This window comes from Myxine glutinosa, chromosome 4, assembly GCF_964187855.1.
Source record: "Myxine glutinosa chromosome 4, kmMyxGlut1.1, whole genome shotgun sequence".
In the NCBI taxonomy this organism is placed as follows: Eukaryota; Metazoa; Chordata; class Myxini; order Myxiniformes; family Myxinidae; genus Myxine; species Myxine glutinosa.
In genome coordinates, this window is record NC_136264.1 from 136266349 (window position 1) to 136289771 (window position 23423).

At 44.9% G+C, this 23423-nt stretch overlaps 2 protein-coding genes across 5 annotated transcripts in view; one reads left to right on the forward strand and one right to left on the reverse strand.

The window, feature by feature from the left end:
* The first annotated feature begins 37 nt into the window (after nt 1-37).
* Nucleotides 38-7137, forward strand: POLD4 (DNA polymerase delta 4, accessory subunit). The gene is made up of 5 exons (XM_068113558.2): nt 38-900; nt 1102-1234; nt 2016-2126; nt 2210-2321; nt 6306-7137. Exons 2-5 carry the CDS (start codon nt 1123-1125, stop codon nt 6343-6345), a joined length of 375 nt encoding a protein of 124 aa, XP_067969659.2. The 5' UTR covers nt 38-900; nt 1102-1122; the 3' UTR covers nt 6346-7137.
* The window catches only part of MLXIPL (MLX interacting protein like), a 34912-nt gene continuing 18561 nt past the window's right edge, over nt 7073-23423 (reverse strand). The window contains exons 6-17 of one of the 4 annotated variants that reach the window (XM_068113554.2): nt 23158-23332; nt 20849-20935; nt 18131-18207; nt 14754-15768; nt 13145-13236; nt 11183-11336; nt 9648-9757; nt 9329-9445; nt 9117-9244; nt 8858-8984; nt 8612-8741; nt 7073-8118 (exon numbers count right to left, since the gene is read on the reverse strand). In XM_068113554.2, the coding sequence (XP_067969655.2) occupies nt 8003-8118; nt 8612-8741; nt 8858-8984; nt 9117-9244; nt 9329-9445; nt 9648-9757; nt 11183-11336; nt 13145-13236; nt 14754-15768; nt 18131-18207; nt 20849-20935; nt 23158-23332 (2328 nt within the window). In that variant the 3' untranslated portion in view covers nt 7073-8002. Of the gene's footprint in view, nt 8119-8601; nt 8985-9116; nt 9245-9328; nt 9446-9647; nt 9758-11182; nt 11337-13144; nt 13237-14753; nt 15769-18130; nt 18208-20848; nt 20936-23157; nt 23333-23423 lie in introns of all 4 variants that reach the window. The other 3 variants (XM_068113556.2, XM_068113555.2, XM_068113557.2) reach the window with 3 other exon arrangements.

Genomic DNA, 23423 nt, shown 5'->3' on the forward strand with positions numbered 1-23423 from the left:
AGAGGGGACGTATGGGGCTGGGGTCAGCTCACCAGAAGGGGCGTATGGGGCTGGAGTCAGCTCACTTGCAGGCTACAGCTCACTCGAGGGGAATGCGCAGCTAAGGATTCCTTACACCTCACTAAGGGGGCATCTTTGCCAACAGTGAGTCAGTGAGCCGCTGCACACTTTCAGAGGGGGTATCCGCGTCCACGGTGTCATCAATGCTTGGATTGAAGATCCTCACGTCGAGGTTAAAATATAAAGACCACGATTCTCTATAAACACCTTTTGTTAACTCGAGAGATGTCGGGGATGAAACGAGTTCAAGGTCTCGCCGATCGTCACTTGGTCATCCGCATCGATCTATCTCTCCATGAGATGATGTGCGGCTCGCTCAAGTTAACCAGGTAGAACGAGAAAGCCGGTCGCCGTAAATGCAACCGCACGACAGGTAATATACTCTGGTTTCTCTTCAATTCGTGGAGTATTGTATGACCGACCATGCGATCTGGCGCTTCGGGGTCAGGATGCATGTGTTTTGAATGACCATGTGCTTCAGCCTTGGGGTTGAGGTGCATGTGTATGCTAATGGGACAGCCTTGATAGACGGTGTGCCTTGGCCGTGGGGTCAAGGTGCACGTCCAAGGCTGTTCAAATGTTTGATTTTTTAAACCTTTTTTTATAATAAAAAAGGCAGGCTACGGTGCTGGCCTTAAAAGTACCTGTCGGGATTTTTCGGGAGGCTGCCCGCCCTTCCCACGGAAATGTTTGCTGCTCCATGTGGAGGAAACCCGACAGAAACAGCAAAACAATCCAGAAGAGGAAGAAGAAGAAGAGGGAGGAGGAAGCGTTGGATTGCAATGGCGTCACGTTTGGGGCGGAGGAGGAAGTGATTGGTTAATTTTTCCTATCAACACGGTAAGTTCCCCTATAGGGCTGTAATCCCACTCCTTTCCCATAATGACGACCCCACTCTTCTCGCAACCCTGAACCTATTCCTATCCTCTAACTTCTCACGAAAATAAGTTGATAAACTGATCGATTGAATTAATGTGGCGTTGATCGAGTACAGGTGAACCATGCGTATCACTGTGTGTGTCCGTCCTTAACCTGGCACAGGTGGGCACGGCTGCGGAGACGATGCCCCGAAAGAGACTCATTACCGATACGCTTCCAGCCGTGAAGAGCGACCTGAGGGGGGTCAGGCCAAAGAAAGCCGCAGGGTCGAGTGTGCGAGGATGCACGCGGCAAGGTGTGTGCCTGCTATAATATGTCCACCTTTCCCTTGGTCAGCTCATCCATGCCCCATCTAGTCGGCTGGCTGGCGACCGTCCAAAACATGTGTGTTGTGTGTCTGGTGCAGCCCCAGAATCTACATCCAAAACATGTATGTTGTGTGTCTGGTGCAGCTCCAGAATCTATGTCCAAAACATGTGTGTTGTGTGTCTGGTGCAGCTCCAGAATTTACATCCAAAACATGTGTGTTGTGTGTCTGGTGCAGCTCCAGAATCTACATCCAAAACATGTGTTGTGTGTCTGGTGCAGCTCCAGAATCTACGTCCAAAACATGTGTTGTGTGCCTGGTGCAGCTCCAGAATCGACATCCAAAACATGTGTGTTGTGTGTCTGGTGCAGCTCCAGAATCTACGTCCAAAACATGTGTGTTGTGTGTCTGGTGCAGCTCCAGAATCGACATCCAAAACATGTGTTGTGTGTCTGGTGCAGCTCCAGAATCTACGTCCAAAACATGTGTTGTGTGTCTGGTGCAGCTCCAGAATCTACATCCAAAACATGTGTTGTGTGTCTGGTGCAGCTCCAGAATCTACATCCAAAACGTGTTGTGTCTGGTGCAGCTCCAGAATCTACGTCCAAAACATGTGTGTTGTGTGTCTGGTGCAGCTCCAGAATCTACGTCCAAAACATGTGTTGTGTGTCTGGTGCAGCTCCAGAATCTACGTCCAAAACATGTGTTGTGTGTCTGGTGCAGCTCCAGAATCTACGTTCAAAACATGTGTGTTGTGTGTCTGGTGCAGCTCCAGAATCTACATCCAAAACGATTCCTCATGTGCATGGTGGAGTCACGGAATCTGAACTGCAAGTTCTGCGCACCTTTGATTTGAACTTCGAGTTTGGTCCTTGTACAGGTAAGGAAACGGACCGACCTCGAGGCACATTTTACCGGCAATTCCAACTGCCATGCAGGTGTGACCTTTGCCTCGGCCTGCAGGGATCTCCCGCAAGCAACGATGGAACCGTGCAGTTCACCTTGGTCTTACCCCACCTCAACACATCCATTCACTACTGGACTTCTACCCAAATGATCCACAGGTTCAACAGTGGTGGGTTGTACGTACATGCCAATATGAGGCATGCAATCATCCTTTTCAGTTACTTATGGACGCACCAGAAGATGAAGCGATCCCCTCCATAATATGTTAGTTAGCTCGGGTTGGCTCTCACCAGCAAACCACCAAATTGAAGCCCGAGTGACTACTGTCTTGTATTTATGTGGCGAGTTTCAGGTCAATATCAACCAGCTGATAAGGGAGGAGTAGCAAAAATAGCAAACAGGTAAAATGGACAGACATCCAGACATCACGTCCCATTTTATAAGTTCATCTCTTCGCGAATTGAGATGAGATGATCTAAAACTGGTATTTATCCAAGTTTAGCTCCTAACATCTACCCAACCCTTCCACAAACGACACTTGGTGTGGTTTGGCTTTATCATCTACTCCCCCCCCTTAAAATGGTATTTATCTAAGTTTAGCTCTTAACATCAACTCAACCCTTCCACAAACAACAAACAACACTTGGCTCAGTTTGGCTTTATTATCTCCTCCCCCCCTAAAAATGGTATTTATCCAAGTTTAGCTCTTAACATCCACCCAACCCTTCCACAAACGATACTTGGCGTGGTTTGGCTTTATCATCTACTCCCCCCCTAAAAATGGTATTCATCTAAGTTTAGCTCTTAACATCTACTCAACCCTTCCACAAACAACAAACAACACTTGGCTCAGTTTGGCTTTATCATCTCCTCCCCCCCTAAAAATGGTATTTATCCAAGTTTAGCTCTTAACATCCACTCAACCCTTCCACAAACGATACTTGGCGTGGTTTGGCTTTATCATCTACTCCCCCCCTAAAAATGGTATTCATCTAAGTTTAGCTCTTAACATCTACTCAACCCTTCCACAAACGATACTTGGCATGGTTTGGCTTTATCATCTACCCGGCCCCCCCCCCCCCCCCAAAATGGTATTCATCTAAGTTTAGCTCTTAACATCTACTCAACCCTTCCACAAACGACACTTGGCTCAGTTTGGCCTAAAAATGGTATTTATCTAATTTTAGCTCTTAACATCTACTCAACCGTTCGACAAACAACACTTGGCTCAGTTTGGCTTTATCATCTACTCCCTCCCTAAAAATGGTATTCATCTAAGTTTAGCTCTTAACATCGACTCAACCCTTCCACAAAGGACACTTGGCTCAGTTTGGCTTTATCATCTACTCCCCCCCTAAAAATGGTATTCATCTAAGTTTAGCTCTTAACATCGACTCAACCCTTCCACAAAGGACACTTGGCTCAGTTTGGCTTTATCATCTACTCCCTCCCTAAAAATGGTATTCATCTAAGTTTAGCTCTTAACATCGACTCAACCCTTCCACAAAGGACACTTGGCTCAGTTTGGCTTTATCATCTACTCCCCCCCTAAAAATGGTATTCATCTAAGTTTAGCTCTTAACATCGACTCAACCCTTCCACAACTGACACTTGGCTCAGTTTGGCTTTATCATCTACTCCCCCCCTAAAAATGGTATTCATCTAAGTTTAGCTCTTAACATCTACTCAACCCTTCCACAACTGACACTTGGCTCAGTTTGGCTTTATCATCTACTCCCCCCCTAAAAATGGTATTCATCTAAGTTTAGCTCTTAACATCGACTCAACCCTTCCACAAAGGACACTTGGCTCAGTTTGGCTTTATCATCTACTCCCCCACTAAAAATGGTATTCATCTAAGTTTAGCTCTTAACATCGACTCAACCCTTCCACAACTGACACTTGGCTCAGTTTGGCTTTATCATCTACTCCCCCCCTAAAAATGGTATTTATCTAAGTTTAGCTCTTAACATCTACTCAACCCTTCCACAAACAACACTTGGCTCAGTTTGGCTTTATCATCTACTCCCCCCCTAAAAATGGTATTCATCTAAGTTTAGCTCTTAACATCTACTCAACCCTTCCACAAACAACACTTGGCTCAGTTTGGCTTTATCATCTACTCCCCCCCTAAAAATGGTATTTATCTAAGTTTAGCTCTTAACATCTACTCAACCGTTCCACAAACAACACTTGGCTCAGTTTGGCTTTATCATCTACTCCCCCCCTAAAAATGGTATTTATCTAAGTTTAGCTCTTAACATCTACTCAACCCTTCCACAAACAACACTTGGCTCAGTTTGGCTTTATCATCTACTCCCCCCCTAAAAATGGTATTTATCTAAGTTTAGCTCTTAACATGTACCCAACCCTTCCACAAACGATACTTGGCTCAGTTTGGCTTTATCATCTACTCCCCCCCTAAAAATGGTATTTATCTAAGTTTAGCTCTTAACATCTGCCCAACCCTTCCACAAACGATACTTGGCGTGGTTTGGCTTTATCATCTACTCCCCCCCTAAAAATGGTATTTATCTAAGTTTAGCTCTTAACATCTGCCCAACCCTTCCACAAACGACACTTCGCTCAGTTTGGCTTTATCATCTACCCCCCCCCCCTAAAAATGGTATTTATCTAAGTTTAGCTCTTAACATGTACCCAACCCTTCCACAAACGATACTTGGCGTGGTTTGGCTTTATCATCTACTCCCCCCCTAAAAATGGTATTTATCTAAGTTTAGCTCTTAACATGTACCCAACCCTTCCACAAACGACACTTGGCTCAGTTTGGCTTTATCATCTACTCCCCCCCTAAAAATGGTATTTATCTAAGTTTAGCTCTTAACATCTACTCAACCCTTCCACAAACGACACTTGGCGTGGTTTGGCTTTATCATCTACTCCCCCCCTAAAAATGGTATTTATCTAAGTTTAGCTCTTAACATGTACCCAACCCTTCCACAAACGACACTTGGCTCAGTTTGGCTTTATCATCTACTCACTCCCCCCCTAAAAATGGTATTTATCTAAGTTTAGCTCTTAACATCTACTCAACCCTTCCACAAACGACACTTCGCTCAGTTTGGCTTTATCATCTACTCCCCCCCTAAAAATGGTATTTATCTAAGTTTAGCTCTTAACATCTGCCCAACCCTTCCACAAACGATACTTGGCGTGGTTTGGCTTTATCATCTACTCCCCCCCTAAAAATGGTATTTATCTAAGTTTAGCTCTTAACATCTACTCAACCCTTCCACAAACGATACTTGGCGTGGTTTGGCTTTGTCATCTACTCCCCCCCTAAAAATGGTATTTATCTAATGTTCGCTCTTAACATCTACTCAACCCTTCCACAAACGACACTTGGCTCGGTTTGGCTTTATCATCTATTCCCCCCCCCCACCCTAAAAATGGTACTTAGCTCAGTTTGGTTCTTATATCACCCACTGCTCCCCAAATAAAAATGGTATTTAGCTGGGATTCCCCCAATATAAATCATATTTAATGACGCATATATTTAATGAATATATTTAATGAATGATAATGAATCATATTTAATGACGCCCCCTATAGCATACCGAAGATTTAATTAACTAGTGGGGTCACTCGTGGGAATCCCACGGGCATGGAGGCGTATCGTTGTGATCGGTGCAGCCGTTTTTGTGGTACCCGGGACAATAACGTTAGGCGGGAGTCCAAACCTGAAAATGCTGGAGACCAAAGCTGAAATTGGAAAAACAATATAGCCTATTTTACTCCAGGGGGTCCCAGGATTACCCACCCAAAATATCGTTGTGATCGGTTCAGCCGTTTTTGCGGTACCTGGGACCGAACGGACAGACAGACAGACATGTGGTGAATTATAGTAAGATGTGTTCATGGAGTACAGGCAAAGGTGCGCCAAAGTCGGAGCCAGTTGGGACTTTTGGAATGAAATTTTGCATCAATAATGCGAATATAAAGCATGCGGGGTTGACATAAGTTGTAGACTTTGACCTAATTTTAAGGCCATGACCCAATTATAGAAATGTTAACCCTTTTCACCTTAACTCGACTATCGTTTGTCCGATCCGAACGAAATTGCCCTCCCGAGATAGCTCATATTGGATTCTAACCATGTTCCATCTATTTCTCCTTCCTGTTTCCCTTGCAGCATATGGTACAATGACTTCAAGTTCACAGGAGGCAGATAGTAAACACTTGGAGAACACGTGCTAATTCTTTGGTCGGACACCTTTTACCGCCATTATGCTGGTACTACCCACAAACGCAACAAGAGCGAAGTCGATGGCACGCCATCGCAAATCTCCACTCTTCCCACCTATAGGAAAGTTGAAAGGTGGCAAAAAGTCCCATCAGGAATGACCCAATATCAAATTTTGAGTTAAAGTTTTTTTTACCTCCGCCACCAAAGGTGGATGGAAGTTTTTTCACCCCTGTCTGTTTGTCCGTTTGTGAACAAAATATCTCAAAAAGTTGTGGACGGATTCGGACGAAATTTGTCAGAGATGTAGCGTATGTGACAAGGACGAAATTATTAGATTTTGGTGAAGATCCGGATCCGGCTACGAGAATTTTTAAAAGTGATTCTTCACCATTGGGAGATCGGACCAAAAAGCATGTATAGCAGGATGTCTTAAAAAGTTGTGGATGGATTTGGACGAAACTTGGTGGACCGGTTGTGTGTGTGACAAAGAAGAATCTATTCGATTTTGGTGAAGATCTGAATATGGATTCGGATGAGTTATTTAATTTTTTAAGTGATTCTTCACCATTGAGTGATATGGCCAACCAGGTGGAGGTATGCTCTCTAATGAGTGCCGTTGTAGTTTTTTTCTGTTTTGACCCGTTACCCTCAGTCACCATTCCTTGGGGCGTGAAGTGGGGGTCAAATCCCAAAAAATCGTGACGTATTCCAAGTGTCTTGTAATTGGCTTGTGATTGTATATACACAAAGTTTTATTAAAGAAATGTTTTAAAATGCACCTGTAATTACATATCTCGGATTTTGAACTTTAGACCCCACCTCAGGTGGCAGGGCCAAAAATGATATGGCTCTTGCACCTTCATGCCATGTGGTCATAACTACCAGTTTGATGAATATCTGCACAACCGTTTAGTCGGATATATATATATATATATCTGTACGAATGGACAGACAGACGGAGCGAATACAATACTCCCTTCCCCAGGTTGTTTTTCTTCCTAAAGTATGGGGATAACAACGCAAGGACAACATGCTACCCCTAGTTTTATTGCATCATTTAAATTTGGTAAATGAGGCAACAATTGGAGAGTGTTTGTAGCACCAAAGCAGCAGCAGTAGCAGCAGCGAAAGGCTGCTTTCACAGCAGAGAGCTCATCAGGTAAGCCACAGGGGTAGGCCAACAGTGTGTGTGAGAAGTACAAAGAAATGCGATAAATTTCAGCGTTTCCCCATTGTGTTTAAGACATTGGGAGAGAGGCGATATTGGACCGAAGGATGAACCCCCGTTATCCTTGTCCAACCTCATTCACAACTAGAAATAATTTTAAATGAGCGTTAACCATCCAGCATGCAGGAGTCTTTTTATGGACCATTCCAGTCGCCCATAGACTGGGCCAGCCCGGTCTCTTCTTCCATCCATCGGCTATGGAGCCTTTGTCGATGGTGATAAAATCAAAAACCATCTCGTATCGGTATCAAAGTCGAGTTAACAAATCATCCGGTTTCTCAGAAGATCGTTGCTGTGGAGACATTTCATCTCGTGGAGTGTTTTCTCAGTCCGTAGGAGCACTTGCACTTTGGGTCGATGTTGAGGCGTGTCGACGTGCACATTGCACCTGTTTAACAGCAAAAAGCTCGTTTTGTCAGGAATGGGTATGCCGCACTGTATCGACTGCCCGCAGGGCTTGCTCAGAAAGCAACTCTGGCTCAGAAAGGATCGAGGTCGACGTGCTGAGCACACGGAGAGAGTTCATCACCACTACGAGGAAGGGCGAGAGGGTGCGACTTTAGGCTTCTATCCGGTCTACTGTAAATCACTTCCATAGGAAACCAGTTTCATTTCCTTCACACCCACCCCCAAACACTACATTCCATCCTGGTCCACAACAACCAACTTTCTGAAGTTTAGTACCAACTCTTTTGGCTTGTACAACAGGACATTATAAAGGTTGAATGTTTGTAATCTTTCAAGGTTAGTTTGCATTTTGTGCAAATGGCGGCTTTCCACGTGATGCGAGGCAAATACCGATCTCTGTTCAATGAACATTGAATGGGAAAACAAGTTTTTCTCAACTTCCCTTGGATAATCCAATGGTGGGAATCAACAGAACGTTTATCAAGGTATGCTAGAAACTGACGTTGAGCCTTTGTTGGAGCAATAGACCCAATTTACTTATCTTAAACTTTATACCATCTGTTTTTTTGTATTTATATAAAAAACATGCAATGCTGCACACCCCACCCCAACACACTTGGCCTCAGGCAGGGCAAGGAGCAGCGAGTTTCCAACCAGGTAAACGCAACCGAGGTGATCTCATGGGGACGAACCCCAGAAAAGGCCTCCACAAAGGAGTCGAAAAGAGGGCACAACAATACTGAAAACTGGTAAAAACACGGTTAAGGATATGTATCAAACAAATGAAAGACAAATGGTGTGTTGGTTTCAAGCTTAGCGTAAAAAGGAGGAGGTGGGAAAACACTGAACAGGTGGAGGATACAAGCCAGAACTGCCATGTCTGCTGGGTACGAGAGCGGACATAGTCGTCCAGAAGCTGTCTCATTCGACTCGCGCGGCGACGGCCTGCCAAAGGCACCCCTCCTGCTGGAAGGGCGGCTTGACATTGGCTGGGATGGTGGATAGTAGTATGGGAAAGATGACCGAAACGTTCATTATACATCGAGGACATCTGTTGGCCAGTTTTATACCAGACTTAAGCCATGAGAAATTTTAATCATCAGAATGCAAGGTACAGATACCTAATTTCCAAGTTGAAGGCTGCAGCCTGCTGTCGTAACCTAGCGGCTTCTTCAGCTTGAGCCTGGCGCTCCGCTTGCAGCTTCGAGATGTATTCGGCCGCTTTAGACAGCATGGTCGCCTTGCTCACCTGCAGCACCACAACGATATCAGAGGTGCGGTTTCACCTCTCGTCTCTTGGGGGAGGGAAACGTTTTTAATAATTCTCCCTCACCTTCATGTTCGGATGGGCGTGCAGCACAGGAACCAGGTTCTGCAAAGTACTGAATCCCTTATGGATGTTTAGCCTCCGTTTTTGTTCAGCTGTAACGGGCACCATACGCCCGCTCTCCTGCACCACATCCAACACAAAATGCAAAAAGCTAACCCTAATATCCAACAGAAGTCTGAGTAAAGCACAACAGATGCATCGAGGGAAGAAGAGGGTTTTTTGTATACAAGATCGAGGCTCGTGTAAGAGCTAAAAGACCGATAAAGCTGAAAAGAAAAGGAAAAAAAGAGTTCAGACCAATAAAAGAAATTAATAGACCTGCCTTGCATGGTGGTTCTGGCTTACTCCAGTCAAGGGAAACATTTGGAGAGGAGTCCACGGAGACAAAGGGCGCAAAGGCAGGTGGAGGACTCGGGCCCGAGTGTCGGTGCTCTAGGGTTGGTTGACAGGTGGAGGATTAAAAAAAAAAAATTTAGACCCTTTGAGACATCAGAACAAATGCAACACTGTACGAAACATCCATTTTTCAAAATGAACATTCCATACAGCTTCTCACACTCACTGACTTTCAGTTATCACAAACCAACATCTATTTGTCAACACCATCTGGAACGATGCCTGCAGGACAAGTGGCCATTATCTCACCTTGCAATGTTACCTCCAAATATACATCCCAACATTTGCTCATTCAATTCAAGATATACTTTCACATAAAGAGCTCACGGTAATCACAATTTGGCATAGGAAAGTGTGCAAACTCATTTCACTCTCGCTCAATGATATAAACTTGTACCAGGCAGAGGCAAAATACAAGGAACACCAACATTCAGTGTGTGGAGACTTCGTCAGACCAGACAAACTACAAGGTGAAACAAACAACTCACATTTCTATCAGAATCGGATTTAAGCTTCATCAATTTGATATGGGATGTTCATCACATATCACAGATCCCACTCTGCCATAAAGTAGATGCCACCACATCTTTTCAAATAAGCGTTATTTTTGCATCCAAAGTCCAGTCCAGGCTTTTGGAAAAGCGAGAACAGAGAATGAATCAGGAAGTAACAGGACAAAAGGAACAACAGAAAGAGGGGATTGGGGGGAGGGGGACAGGAAACATGACACCAGCAGAGTTGACGGATAAATAGAGGGAGATGTGGACAAATAAGGGATGTGGGGTAAATGTCCCACACGGGCTAAATACGATGGATGCAGAAACAAACGCTCAGGAAGGAAAAAATGGAAACTCGGAAATAAGTGGCATTGGGGAGAATGAACAGGGGTAGAAAAGATCATGGTTTTGGATTGGGGATGATCTAAGATGGTGGTGAATGTGGGGGGAAAAAAAAGAGGAATGAAAGACTGGAGATGACCAGTGGGTCTGGATGATTTTATGAAGTTTGCCTCTCATTTTGTCGTTTTCCTGAAGTCTTATAATTGTGCTCCAATTCAAGTAAGCAGTGGCAATCATTTCCCAAATTCACAGCACCCCTGCCACGTAAAGGGAATGGGAGAGGCCGACGAGCGAACCAGCCACCATCGTCGTGGCAGTTTGTACATCTGGCATTAAACGAACAGCACATGGCTACACATCACACCAAGTCTAGGGAGAATACATGTCACAAACAATGCCATGAAGCAGTATTACAGTTGTTGCATGATAACCGACATGTGGTACATCATATCCAAATGTGATATCCCAAAAAAAAAAAAATAATAATAATAAACTTGCACAAGGAAGTTTTAACACTTTTGTTTTCTTTCTTTCAAATACAACTATTTAATTCAGTAAAATTAAGTTTTCAAGAATAAAATAGTACAACGCTGAGGATGTACCATCAGCCATGACATCATACCTAAGCCACCTTGCAGTGCTGGCTCACTCTTCATTTCTTGTCTCCTGACTGTGAGCGAGGGGATCTGGGTAGCTACAGCAGCAGAAGGCACCATGCTTTGTGACGATACAGGAGAGGACGACAGCAAAACCCTCCCTGATAAATCACCAAGGCCCTGGAAGTAGATGGGGCACATTTGGCACTGTCACATTATTTATGAACTACTGTGTTAAGCAGTGTATTGATGTTCTGTTGACCGTTTAATGCTGGTATAGTTCAAGTTGCTTTGCAATTAATCAATTCATTATTTAGGGTTTAAGAATAGACGCTTAATTGTTGAGGATATTGATGCGAGTCTTACGAGTAAATATAGAGAAAAGTTAAATGTAACAGGTGTTGATGTTATAAAACTTAGAATTATAGCTTCGAGAAAAATCGCGTGTGTTCGGGTGAATTCTAGCGGCTTCCACATATGGAACCACCTCATGTTTATGAGAAAATTCTAGCAGTTTCCGGATATAGTGTTGAACAATATAGTTTGAGCAAATGATTTGTGTTGCAGCTCTATCAAAAGTTTGTGCAGTGAAAATATATAAATAAATAAAATCGGTGGCATAGAAGGCGCCGTCATTTTTGGATTCCCGATTTCTTCCACTCACGCAGTCAATGTGTTGACATCAAGGATCAAGGAGGAATTTTCTCCTCCTCATGGATGCCAACTGTTGGCGTTTTCCATGCTCGATCCTCTGAATGCTGAGCGTCAAACAAGGAAGCTACAAGTACCATTTTAATGTGCTTGGTATGACCTGGCCAGGGTTCGAACCGCCAAACTCTCACACTCAGAGTGGACGCTCGAACCATTATGCCACCGAGATAAATGGAACATCTTCAATCCTGAAAAATCTCACCCTATTGCTCTGGAAGGATCATCAAACGAACCCACCTATCTATTTCTTTTGTTATCCACTGGAAGAGGTTCAGTATTGAACTTCTCGGCCTCAACATCAGCCATGACCTTTCCTGGACTAACCACGTAGCAAAGCTGGCCTCAGAAATCAGCCGCAGATTGGGCATCCTCTGTCGATCCAAGACTTTCCTTGGAAATTTAGAGCTACTCAGTTTACAAGACCTTTGCCCATAGCTCAATGGAATACTGCTATAGGCTCGCAACCCAGCATTACATCTGTCTCTTCCGGATTATGTTGAATTTTTTGGGAAGACAAGGCACAGGCTCTCTGTGTCTCTGTTTTCTTCTTGCATATTCTTAAAAATTGCTCCCACTGCTCTCTGTCTTTTGACCCACCTTGTTTACACCAGGAGGCATGAATTCTTCCAGTAAGTAACCCCCATCCTGGTTAAACTCCCACAATCCAGGCTGACTGCAAGTGCACAGCTCAACTCTTATTCCTCACATCTCAGGTCTATAGAACCACCTTCCAGAGACTGTTCTTTCTCACTCTTCCCTCCTGGGGTTCAAGCAAGCAGTGCACTGCCATATCTTGTCATCTCCATTATTGACCCATGATGACCATGATGACCCCCGTTAACCTTTCCTTACTCAACCATCTTAATTGCTCATTTCAGTGTTTCCTCCCCTCCCCTCACTCTCTCTTCCTGTTACTTCATTCTCTTGATTGTGTTCCACTGTCAGCTCTACCTTGCTCTTCCATGAGCCTCACTCCTGCAACTTTAAATTATTTTGGCATGGAGGGGCCAGTCACCCTTTGCTTTGAATAATGCTGCATTGATGTATTTGTGTCGCTTTGTGCTCTTCATGTTCATAAAACCAAGTTTGGACCACACTCGACTGACTTCCGCTTGGAAATCGATCAATTTGGGTTGTTGACAGGTACAGGAACAATCAATTTTTAGTTGTGACAATTATAAGTTGGAAGGGTATAGAAAAGGAAGGGCAGGGGGTGGTGTGGACAGAATGGTGTGCACTGTGGAAAGAAAGAAGCGGTGAGAAGAAGAATGGCATACCGCAGTTAAGGTACAGGTTGGCATGACCACAGATGGGCTGGCAGGTAATTGGGCTAAAACCAGCTTTCCAAATGGCTGCCCCAATAACTGCCCTGCAGTACAAAGCATTCACAATATTGCAGTATTAATCGTTATGCTGTCTTCCAAAACCCACCAAAAGCACCATCTGTCATGCCAGAACACAACAAAATTAAGAAGATGCGGTGCACAAGCACACACACACGCGCACACACACACACACACACACACACACACACACACACACACACACACACACACACACACACACACACACACACACACACACACACACACACACAGTTCGTGCAAACATGAACTGGGGCGAGACTGGTTACAATCTGGTATGACGTGCTGGCGTACACGCAATAATAGAAGTCTTTTTGCTTGGCATGGACTTGCACTCATTCAGACCATTGACATGAGCACTCAGACTTGAGGTTAGGTCAGGAATACCAAGGTGCATATTTCATTGTGCAAACTGACTATTGTAGCTCTGTGGCTAAAACAGTCATCTAATGGGTACCATTTTATGAACACAATTTTCCTCAATAATAGGGTACAGGCTTGTTCAACAATTAGTTTCCTTTCATTTTCCTGAACCATGGAATTGTGAATGAACGGTGCGGCCAAATACGACTACGTCTCTCATTTACTCCAGCCTTGCTGCTGGAATCGGGCCTTTCCACAAAATCCCGGTACATCTCGGGGAACGTGGAGGGGAATCAATCGAGTTGCTGCAGCTTATGGATTCACAAGGCTGGGTTGGTCGAGGAGCCAGTCGTGGGGGCGATTTGATCGATCCTATCACTTTGCATCTCCCTGCCGTAGTGTGGAAGTCGACCACCTGAGATGCACATTGAAGCATTTCGTTTCCTCTCAATGCCAAAATTAATATGACATTGCGGAAAGGACCATCTGTGCACGGACCATGCTCACTGCCACTAAAAATGGCAAGCACAACTGTTGCCATGCCAACAATAATGAACTGTAACTGCAAGTTGTCTGAACAGATCCGATGGATTCAGACAATTAGGTTCTCGAGACAACTAAAAAAACCAAAAAACAAACAAAAAAAAAACAAACAACTGGACAGTGTGGATAAGCCAGTGTGTTTGCCCTTCGTACAATCCACGTACAAAGTCCTCAAAGTGTAGAGGTTAATGATAAAAAAATACAATGAGGCTTTATGTCAATGTGGAACCTCACAAATGAATCATTTTGATCGAAGAAAAAAAAAAAATGGATGTTAGTAAAAGTAAGCAAAAAATAAACTATGGAATAAGAAGCGATATCTCCTTCACAATGGGACAGTGTTAATTGCATCCCACATTTATGTATCACAGTATCATTACTCTCTCTAAATATGCATCCAAATAAAAAAGCTAAAAGACCACAAAGTTCTTCAAGATTTTGTCACAGCAAGCATTATTTTGTGCTGCACTTTCACCCTAGAAAGGAAACAGCATGGAAGGGAATCTATTAACTGCAGGAATGAAAGCTCTGTGGCTACAATTAGTGCTCATTAGTAATGATTATAACATGTAGTCATCATCAGATAATAACAGATTGTATCTGACAAAAGACGCACCTTGGGTCAGCAGGCTGAACAGAGCTGGGCTCATTGCCTGTTCTCCCATTGCCACTGCAACAGTACTCCCACCAGTACCTCCTCCCACACACCCACTTTCAATAATGGTGCTGCCCCCTCGACCTTCCTGCCCTCCACTCCAACCTCCGACTGGGCCGGATGACACCAGCCGCAGTTGCCCCTTTGCTGTCGCTCTGGCAAATGTCACAGTTGGCGAGGTTGCTGCGGCTTTTGGATTCACAAAGCTGGCTTCTGGCCCAGCTGGTCGAGGAGCCAATAGTGGGGGCAACTGAACAAGCGGAAAGCCACTAGAATCAGGCGATCCAATTATGTTTTGGGCCATATGTGGAGTAGGAAAGTTCAGAGAATGGCTTCCTATAGGTTGGCCTGGTGAACTCATGGTTGAGGCCACGTTAGCCTGTGATGAAAGGGATGGAATCAATTTTGGAGTCGTTTGGACTAAATTTGGACTTCGAGTTGTCAGGGGTAAAGTACGTGATACCAGAGCAGCAAGGGATGGCCCGAGTTTAGTTGAGGGTCGAGTTGGAGGACCCAGTGGCACGTTGGTGGTTTTGTTTGACGAGGGCCGAGTATAAGTAGATGGCACAAGTCGAGGCGAGGTATGGACTTTGTTAGCATGTTCAGGTGATGTGTGCATAGAAAAGGATGGCATTTGAAGGGAAGAGTCCTGAGTTGGTGATTGAGGGATTAGCCCAGCAGCAAAACAAGAGAGTGAAGGCTCGAGATCAGCTGACCCTTGAACATCAACAGGTCTGGATTGGGATAATATGTCTTGATCCACATCTGAAGAGGATTGCCGTGACATAGTTGAAGGCTGTGCTGATTGCAGAGAAGATAGACCTGAGTCTGAAGGCAGTGGTTGCTGTGTAGAGGATTCAGAAACAAAGGCAGGATCAGATGAGACAAGGCGAATGCCTGAGGAGAGGGCAGCATTGGGAGGCAGCATGGCGCCAGGGGAAAGTGGACAAACTTCTTCCGTTGGTATCAGGTCTGTCTGATGGAGAAAGGGGGTCAACACAAGAATAGTGAAGAGAAGAAAAGCATACACACAGACACTACAGATAAAGAAGTGGAAAGAGGAAGGCAAGAGGTGAAAAATCTAATATATGTAAAAGCCAGTTTGTTTTTGGACTATGTATGCATGCATGTGTGGATGGATTGCCGTCGCCGCATTGGTTGGCTAGCTGGCCCGACTCCACCCACAATTGTAACCTGAAAAAAATAAATCATACGTACGCCATTTTGTGAAGGCGCCTGTGGTGTCAGGCCATAGCCCAGTGCAATTGGAAGTATGCACATAAGAAGAGCAGTAGGGAAGTTTTTGCTTCATGTATGGAATCCCACCTTGCAGCACTCTATTGTCTATACACCCCCCCCCCCCCCCCCCCCAAATAAAGGGATGAGCAATTTGTGTAATAATTAAATAATGCAAGTCCTTTCTGGGCACCTCTGAGATCCTCACCACATACAAAGCTTTCATCTGCAGCTCAATGGAATACTGCTCTCCCCTCTGTGCTGGTGCTCCTGCCTCACACCAAGCTCGGATTCACACTGCAGAAACCAAAAGCTTTCAGAATTATTGGAATCTCCCACAATGAAACTTATCTGAGGGCCATTCACTCTCACCACAGACAGGTTAGCGGTCTTTCTATCTTCCACCTACTCCTCTCCGGGCTAGCTCCCCCAGCTCTGTCTGTGCTCTGTCCCCCAAATATTCCTACAGGTCACACAAGAACTGCCAGAAACCCTCTTCTGGTGAAACTGCCTAAATCAAGACTCTGCTCACCTTCACTCTTTCATTCCTCTTTTCTCCCGCCTCTGGAACAAACTCCCACACTCTCTTCAATCCCTCTCCCCCCTCCAGGTATTTAAAACAGCTGTTCACCACCATCCCTTATCTTTCCCCATCCAAAACCTTGATCTTTTCTACCCCCGTTTATACACTCCAAATCCACCTCTTTCAATCTCCAACTTCATTCCTGAAATTCCTAGTAGTGTCAATTTGTTTTATACCATGTCCAACCCCCTCACCACCCCTTTCTCTTCCACAGATCTCCCGATGTCCCTGTTCTCTAATGTTGTTGTGCTTGTGTGCTTCCCTCTCTCTCCCCATCTTGTTTCCGCTCCCTTTATTATATGTTTTATGTGTCCTTTTATGTTTTTTTTGTGTTTAATGTTAGCTCTTACACGAGCCTCAATCTTGTATACAAAAAAAAAACATTTGCGCGTAATTTCATTTTTAGCTCGGGTTTTCAATGCTGATTAGTGTGAAAATACAGAAGGGTTGCCCGTCATTTTGACAGGCTTTTCTGTTGGTCTATGAATAATGAGCAAGTCTAAGCGAAATTAAAAATGAAACATGAGAAAAAAAAAATAAACACCCCAAAACAATTACATGGTGGGGTAGATATAAATGAAAAGGGAGAAGGGGAGTAGGAAGGCGAGGGTGCATGGGTCATTTAACGGGGTTGAGGAGGGCGTGGGCAGGCCAGCCGGCAGGGTTGTGGAGAGCACAGGTGGGCCAGCTGACCGACAGGGTTGAGGAGAGTGCGGCATGCCAGCCAATGGGGATGCCAGGCCAGCCAATAGGCACGGGCGGGTCAGCCGACGGGGCAGGGAGTGTGTGGGGGATGGGGAGGTCATGGACAGGGGAAGGGGATCATGGATAGGGGAAGGGGATCATGGACAGGGGAAGGGGATCATGGACAGGGGAAAGGGGCCAGTGATGGGGAAATGGGGCCAGTGATGGGGAAATGGGGCCAGTGATGGGGAAATGGGGCCAGTGATGGGGAAATGGGGCCAGTGATGGGGAAATGGGGCCAGTGATGGGGAAATGGGGGCAGTGATGGGGAAATGGGGGCAGTGATGGGGAAATGGGGGCAGTGATGGGGAAATGGGGGCAGTGATGGGGAAATGGGGGCAGTGATGGGGAAATGGGGGCAGTGATAGGGAAATGGGGGCAGTGATGGGGAAATGGGGGCAGTGATGGGGAAATGGGGGCAGTGATGGGGAAATGGGGGCAGTGATGGGGAAATGGGGGCAGTGATGGGGAAATGGGGGCAGTGATGGGGAAATGGGGGCAGTGATGGGGAAATGGGGGCAGTGATGGGGAAATGGGGGCAGTGATGGGGAAATGGGGGCAGTGATGGGGAAATGGGGGGGGGGGTCGCAGACGGGTGGGCTGAGTCCCGGGTAGGGCAGGGGCCACTGGCGGGGCAGAGCGCCATGGGGCAGAGGGCCATGGGGCAGAGGGCCGTAGGGAAGAAGACGAGAAGGAAGTGGATGAAAAGTGAAGATTTAAGAGGACTGTGGAAAAAGTGCAAGGTAAAGGTAAGAAACGTTATTTTAAGCTCTACCTGTGGTTCTCCAGAAATTTGCGCAGGATTGGTCGGAGGAAGAGCAGGAACAAAGAACTTTCCACTTGATAGAAAGTCTGTGTGAAACATTACAATAAAAAATATATAGCTGGATAAAATAACAATAACTAAAATAGAACTGATAATTTATTTAGGGAGAGTTAGTAGGATGCAAGATCTTGGTGTCCAGAAGACTGAAAAAACATCCTCTCCTAAAAAAGAGAAAAAAAAAAAAAAAAAGAAAAAAAAAAAAAAAAGGACAAGCCATATGATTGTAAGAGGAAAGAAGATGAAAATGCTGGAATATTAAATGTCATGGGTCTCTAAACGAGCATGCAATACAATAATCAACACTTTTAGAAACCAGTCGATTTTTGTCAAATAAACAGTTCATTGTAATGAACATCACAAACATTTTCAATCGATTAAGCCGGCAAAGAATCAAATAATTCTCAACAATCTGAGGACAGAATGTATGCCTTCTGTGTCATTGAAAGGATATTCATCAAAACAAGCAAAACAAAGTGGTTTGGCTGTAGATAAGCATGGTAAACCCCAAAACACGATGGTTTGGACAGCGGACAAACTACACTGAAAATGAATGTGAAATCACACGTGGCAGGCAACACACCTGGCCAGGAATATGAATGACAAAGGTCATGGTGTTTCACGAGGGGCCAGAAAAGTGTGTGAAGATGCAAGTGCGTTCATCAAATTTACATCACAGTTTTATGTGAAATTCTATGATAACTCATGCACGGTTAAAGGCCTGGTTTTTCTTCTCAAATTGTACATTTTTAGCACCAATAACTGAGAAATGTTGCGTGAGATTCAGGAAGGGCCAAGTAAGGTACAGTAATAGTAATTAATGTCTTTATTGTGTGCTATGGCAATTGTTAGTGCTGTGAGGTTGGAACTGTGGCTGCAATCGTGTGATTTATTACATGAACCACCTTTAGAGGCCATTTTCCCCGCAGAGCAGGGGTTGGCCTTTTTGGGGTTTTTTTGGTCCCCTTTTTCAAGTAATGTTTTATGGCCGGATGCCCTCCTGCTGCCAACCCTGTTAGTCGCCTCTTGCGACACGCAGGGAATTACCAGTGAGAACTGGTACTCAATTTGTCGACCTTGGAAGGATGACAGGCTGAATCAACCCCCCGGCGTTAATTCAGCAATCGGCCGGGATTCAAACCCAGGATCCAAGGATCCCAAGCCGGCACCCTAACCGCCAAGCCAACACCAGGCTTGATTTATTACATGCACACACACAATTTTTGGTTTATCTGGAATTGAAATTCCAGGTAAAGTATTGTCATCGTGCACCGTCCATCCGTCGCCTTTTTTGACCATCAATGTGAGCTCTGTTTGTCGCACGCAGCAAATCATGGTGGTACACGAGTTATTACCATGTTGGGCTCAGCATGTTAGTGTCGATCAGTGCGCATGCAGTTGTGATCCGAGAACGACGATCCTGCAGGTTTGCCACCTTGGTGTTGTAGCCAACATCTTTGCTAAATCCCCACAGAAATAAATCAAGGGGTTATGTCTGATGATCGTGGTGGCCAGGCGGTTGGTTTGTCTCGGCCAATCTAGCGACCTCAAACGAATAAGGCCTAATGAGGGGGAGTGTCATCCTGTTGAAAAATGATGCAGGTCTTCAATCTGTGGGAAGGCGAATCCTTCCAACATGCTCATGTAAATTGTTGGTCACTGTTTCCTCCACAAATAAAAACGGACTCACCAAGTGGTCTTGAGGAATGCCACACCACACATTGACCTTTGCACTTTCGCGAATGTGTTCAATAACCACGTGGGGACTTTCAGAGCTCCAGATCCTCACATCGTGCTGGTTGACTTTTCCCAATACATCAAAGCAAACTTTGTCTGTGAACATGACCTTTTTCATGTAATCTTTGTCAGCCTCCATGCGACTGAGCATTTCCAAAGCAAACACCTTGCATTTGGGACCATCATTTGGGGTTTGGGTTCCTGCAGAATCTGCACCTTGTAGGCATAAATCTTCAGTCTTTTATACAAAATACTGTGTACAGTCATGGTTGGTAGTCCCAGTTCTTTGGGTGTGCATCGGATTGATTTTCTGGGACTTTGTTGAAATGATTCACACACTCGTTCAACGTTTGCTGCAGTTGTGCTTGGTCGGCCGGTACTTTTCTGTTTCTGACAATTCCCAGCCTCCTTAAACCCCTTGTACCACTCTCTGACATTAGTCCACTATGGCGGATTCCTTACATATTTTGTACGGAAATTACGCTGAATGTGCTTTTCAGATCTCGTCTCGATTAACCATTTGACGCACTGAGTTTTCTCCTGTGGAGTCGCCATTTTATTTTACATTAAACCACCAACCCTGAAAATAAAGAAAATTTCATGAGTTGCTGTATCATATAAAACAAAGGGTATCGTTGTGTCATTTGTGGACAACCAAAGTTGTCCACGTCTTTTTGGAACACTATATATAATTTTTCAGTGTCATGGCATACATTTTGCTGTCTTGACCAGTCCACAAAACAACTGTTAATTATACAATTTATACTGGAAAAAAGGCAAGAGGAAGAAGAAGATATTAAAAAGAGGGTAGGTGGCTAAAGGGAAGAAACCAAAAAGAAAGAAGAAAAACAAGGACATTAAGCAAGGAGGAAACGTCAAAGGAAGTTATTGTGGGAATGTTGGGAGTACGAGAGTCTCATAAGAAAGATTTGCCTTGTAGGGGATCCATTGTATCCATGAAGTCCTCCAGTGTGGGCTGAAGTTGGCTCAGGGCTGGCTGGATCATGTCTGCAGTGTGAGCTGCAAAAAGGTGAGTGAGTACGAGTGATAAATGAAGACGTTAGTTTGACATCCTCTCCTAAATGGTGAATACAACAGTCATAAATGCATGAAATGGTCTTCCTGGAAAGGTAGAGTCAGCATAAACAGCATATTCGATTTAAATTTGAGTTACCTCGATACCTACAAGCATTGGTGATTGTTTCCCTGTTTAATGATCGTGATGTTTGTGAGTGTCTTATCTAAAGGCGAATTTTCTGTCAATGTTTGTTCATTACTCGCCCAACAACCTCCCCCCCCCCCCCACCCCACCCATAAAATCCACATATTTAGCTGCTTTTTACATATCCTTAATCAAAGTTCCGTATGTGGTGGCAGAGCGAGGAAGAGCAAAGACGACCAACAGCTAGCTGATTGAAGAGAAATTTTAAAATAGCAAAAGGTACACAAATCGAGCAAGCATTCTGCCCCGAGCTTGATGAGTGATGCACCGTCACGATAGGTGCATTGGGGGTGTTGGATAGGATTTTGAAAAAAAAAATTCTCCTACTGATCGTCAAACTTTTTTTTTTGTTACACTAACCCTATATATAGCATTTCTGTAAAATATTTCGGATTTTTGATTTTGTTTAGACCGCCCCGCCAGGATCGGGTGGAAAAAAATAAATAAAAATAAATAAATAAAATAAAATAAAATCGGGTAGCCCCGCAAATGGGTTGCTTTGGCCAAATGAGATTTTTCGAATTTTATAAATGTAAGAACACTTTCTTACAGTAATACAGGTCACAGATTCCAAAAATGGCCTCTAAAAGGTGGTGGGATCAAAATCGGGAAAAATGGTTAATGAGGTAACCAAATAACCAAAAAATTATTTTTCTAAATTTGTATTATTCTCTGTTCGAAACATGACAAGTTGATACATTGCCAGATTTCCCCCAGCTTCATCAATTGTGGCCTTCGTGAAGCTGGCCTGTTGTGTCGGTGTCAGCTTGAGTCGAGTGGCCATGGAAACCAACCTCGGACGGTGTAGAATATCATGGTAAGGGAGGGGTGAACGTCTGAGTGCCAGTGTGCTTGATGCAATGATGGCTCCGAGTGGAAGTCGCAGTGGTCGTCTGAGTGGCAGTCGCATCACTTTCATCGTTGCTGCTGGCTGGCCACCTCACTTTTGTCTGCCAACAAGATTATGGAACTCGCAGCACCAATTTCCTGCACCTTCTGCTTGCGCCGTTCTTCCTTGGCCTGCTCATGAACGTGGTGACAGTGCACCTTCTGTGACAGGCCCGTGTCATATGTGCCAAAAGATGCTATGTGATCAATCTTCATCGACTGCAGGAACAGGCGCTCCTCCAGGTTGTGACCAGCTGCACATCGTTGGCCAGCCACAACTGGAAGGTCGCATCCAGTCGTTGTTCCATAGCCTGCAGTTTGGCGAGCATGGCTGGGGTTGATCTAGGCATGGTCGGGATCTCCCTCATCTTGCAGTTGGTGTCCAGAAGCTGAATGAGCAAGATGAAAACCTGGTGGTCAGAGACTGTGGGTATGTTGGTCTTCTTGTAAAAGGCAGCAACCTGGGCCAGGACGAGCTGCGCAGATGCCCATTTGGGGGGAACACCAGGACAGCTGGTGCGCTTTGCCACCACACCCTTCTCGATGCGATGCATGAGCCAGCGCAGGATTTGACAGTAGGTGGGGAGATGCATTCCTGTTATCTGGCCAACCTCCTTATTGATGGTGCTGCCCAGAACTATTACAGCACTGGCATGTGGCGTTGCCATCGGCATTCTGGCCTTGAGAGTCTGGACAGTCTGGTATACAAGCAGGTGTCAGCTGAAGTGTAGCAGATAGTGCATGGCAGATGGTTCCCATTAGCGAGGGTACCCGATTTTTACCCAATTGTGGTGGGGGTGGAGGGGGGGGGGGGGGTCTCAACAAATTCGGAAATCCGAAATACTTTACAGAAATGCTATATGGGGCTTGTGTAACAAAAAAAAAAAGTATGACTGGATCAATATGAGAATATTTTTCAAAAACAGGTTGTTTTATGCAGCCTAGTTTTGGGGGAGGCTGTGGTGCGGCGAGCATCACGCCTTTAGATTAACGAGCGATGTGTCATTGTGATATGTGTATTGGAGGTGTCGGAGGTGGTGGGTGCTTGAAGAGATGTTTGATAATAAAACATGGTATGAAAGGAATGCAGAGAAAGATGTAAGAAAATGCAAGAAGCACATTGACAACTTACCAAAGATATCTCTGGGGTGTTGCCAGGGAGAGGCATGGGGTACTAGGCTGGAGAATAGGGTGTCAGAAAAGTCAGACATAAGGGTGTCCATATCAAATGGAAGATCCATGGACTCTCCTTCCTCTCTAGGTGGTGTTTGAGGGTGAATTGCAACCCGCTCCCCTTTGCCTTCTTCCTGGAAGACAGAAAAAAAACCAGGGACAAGGAAGCCAAACAAAGTCTATAAAATAATTATAGGACAGATCAGCGAAGAAGATCACGATGTG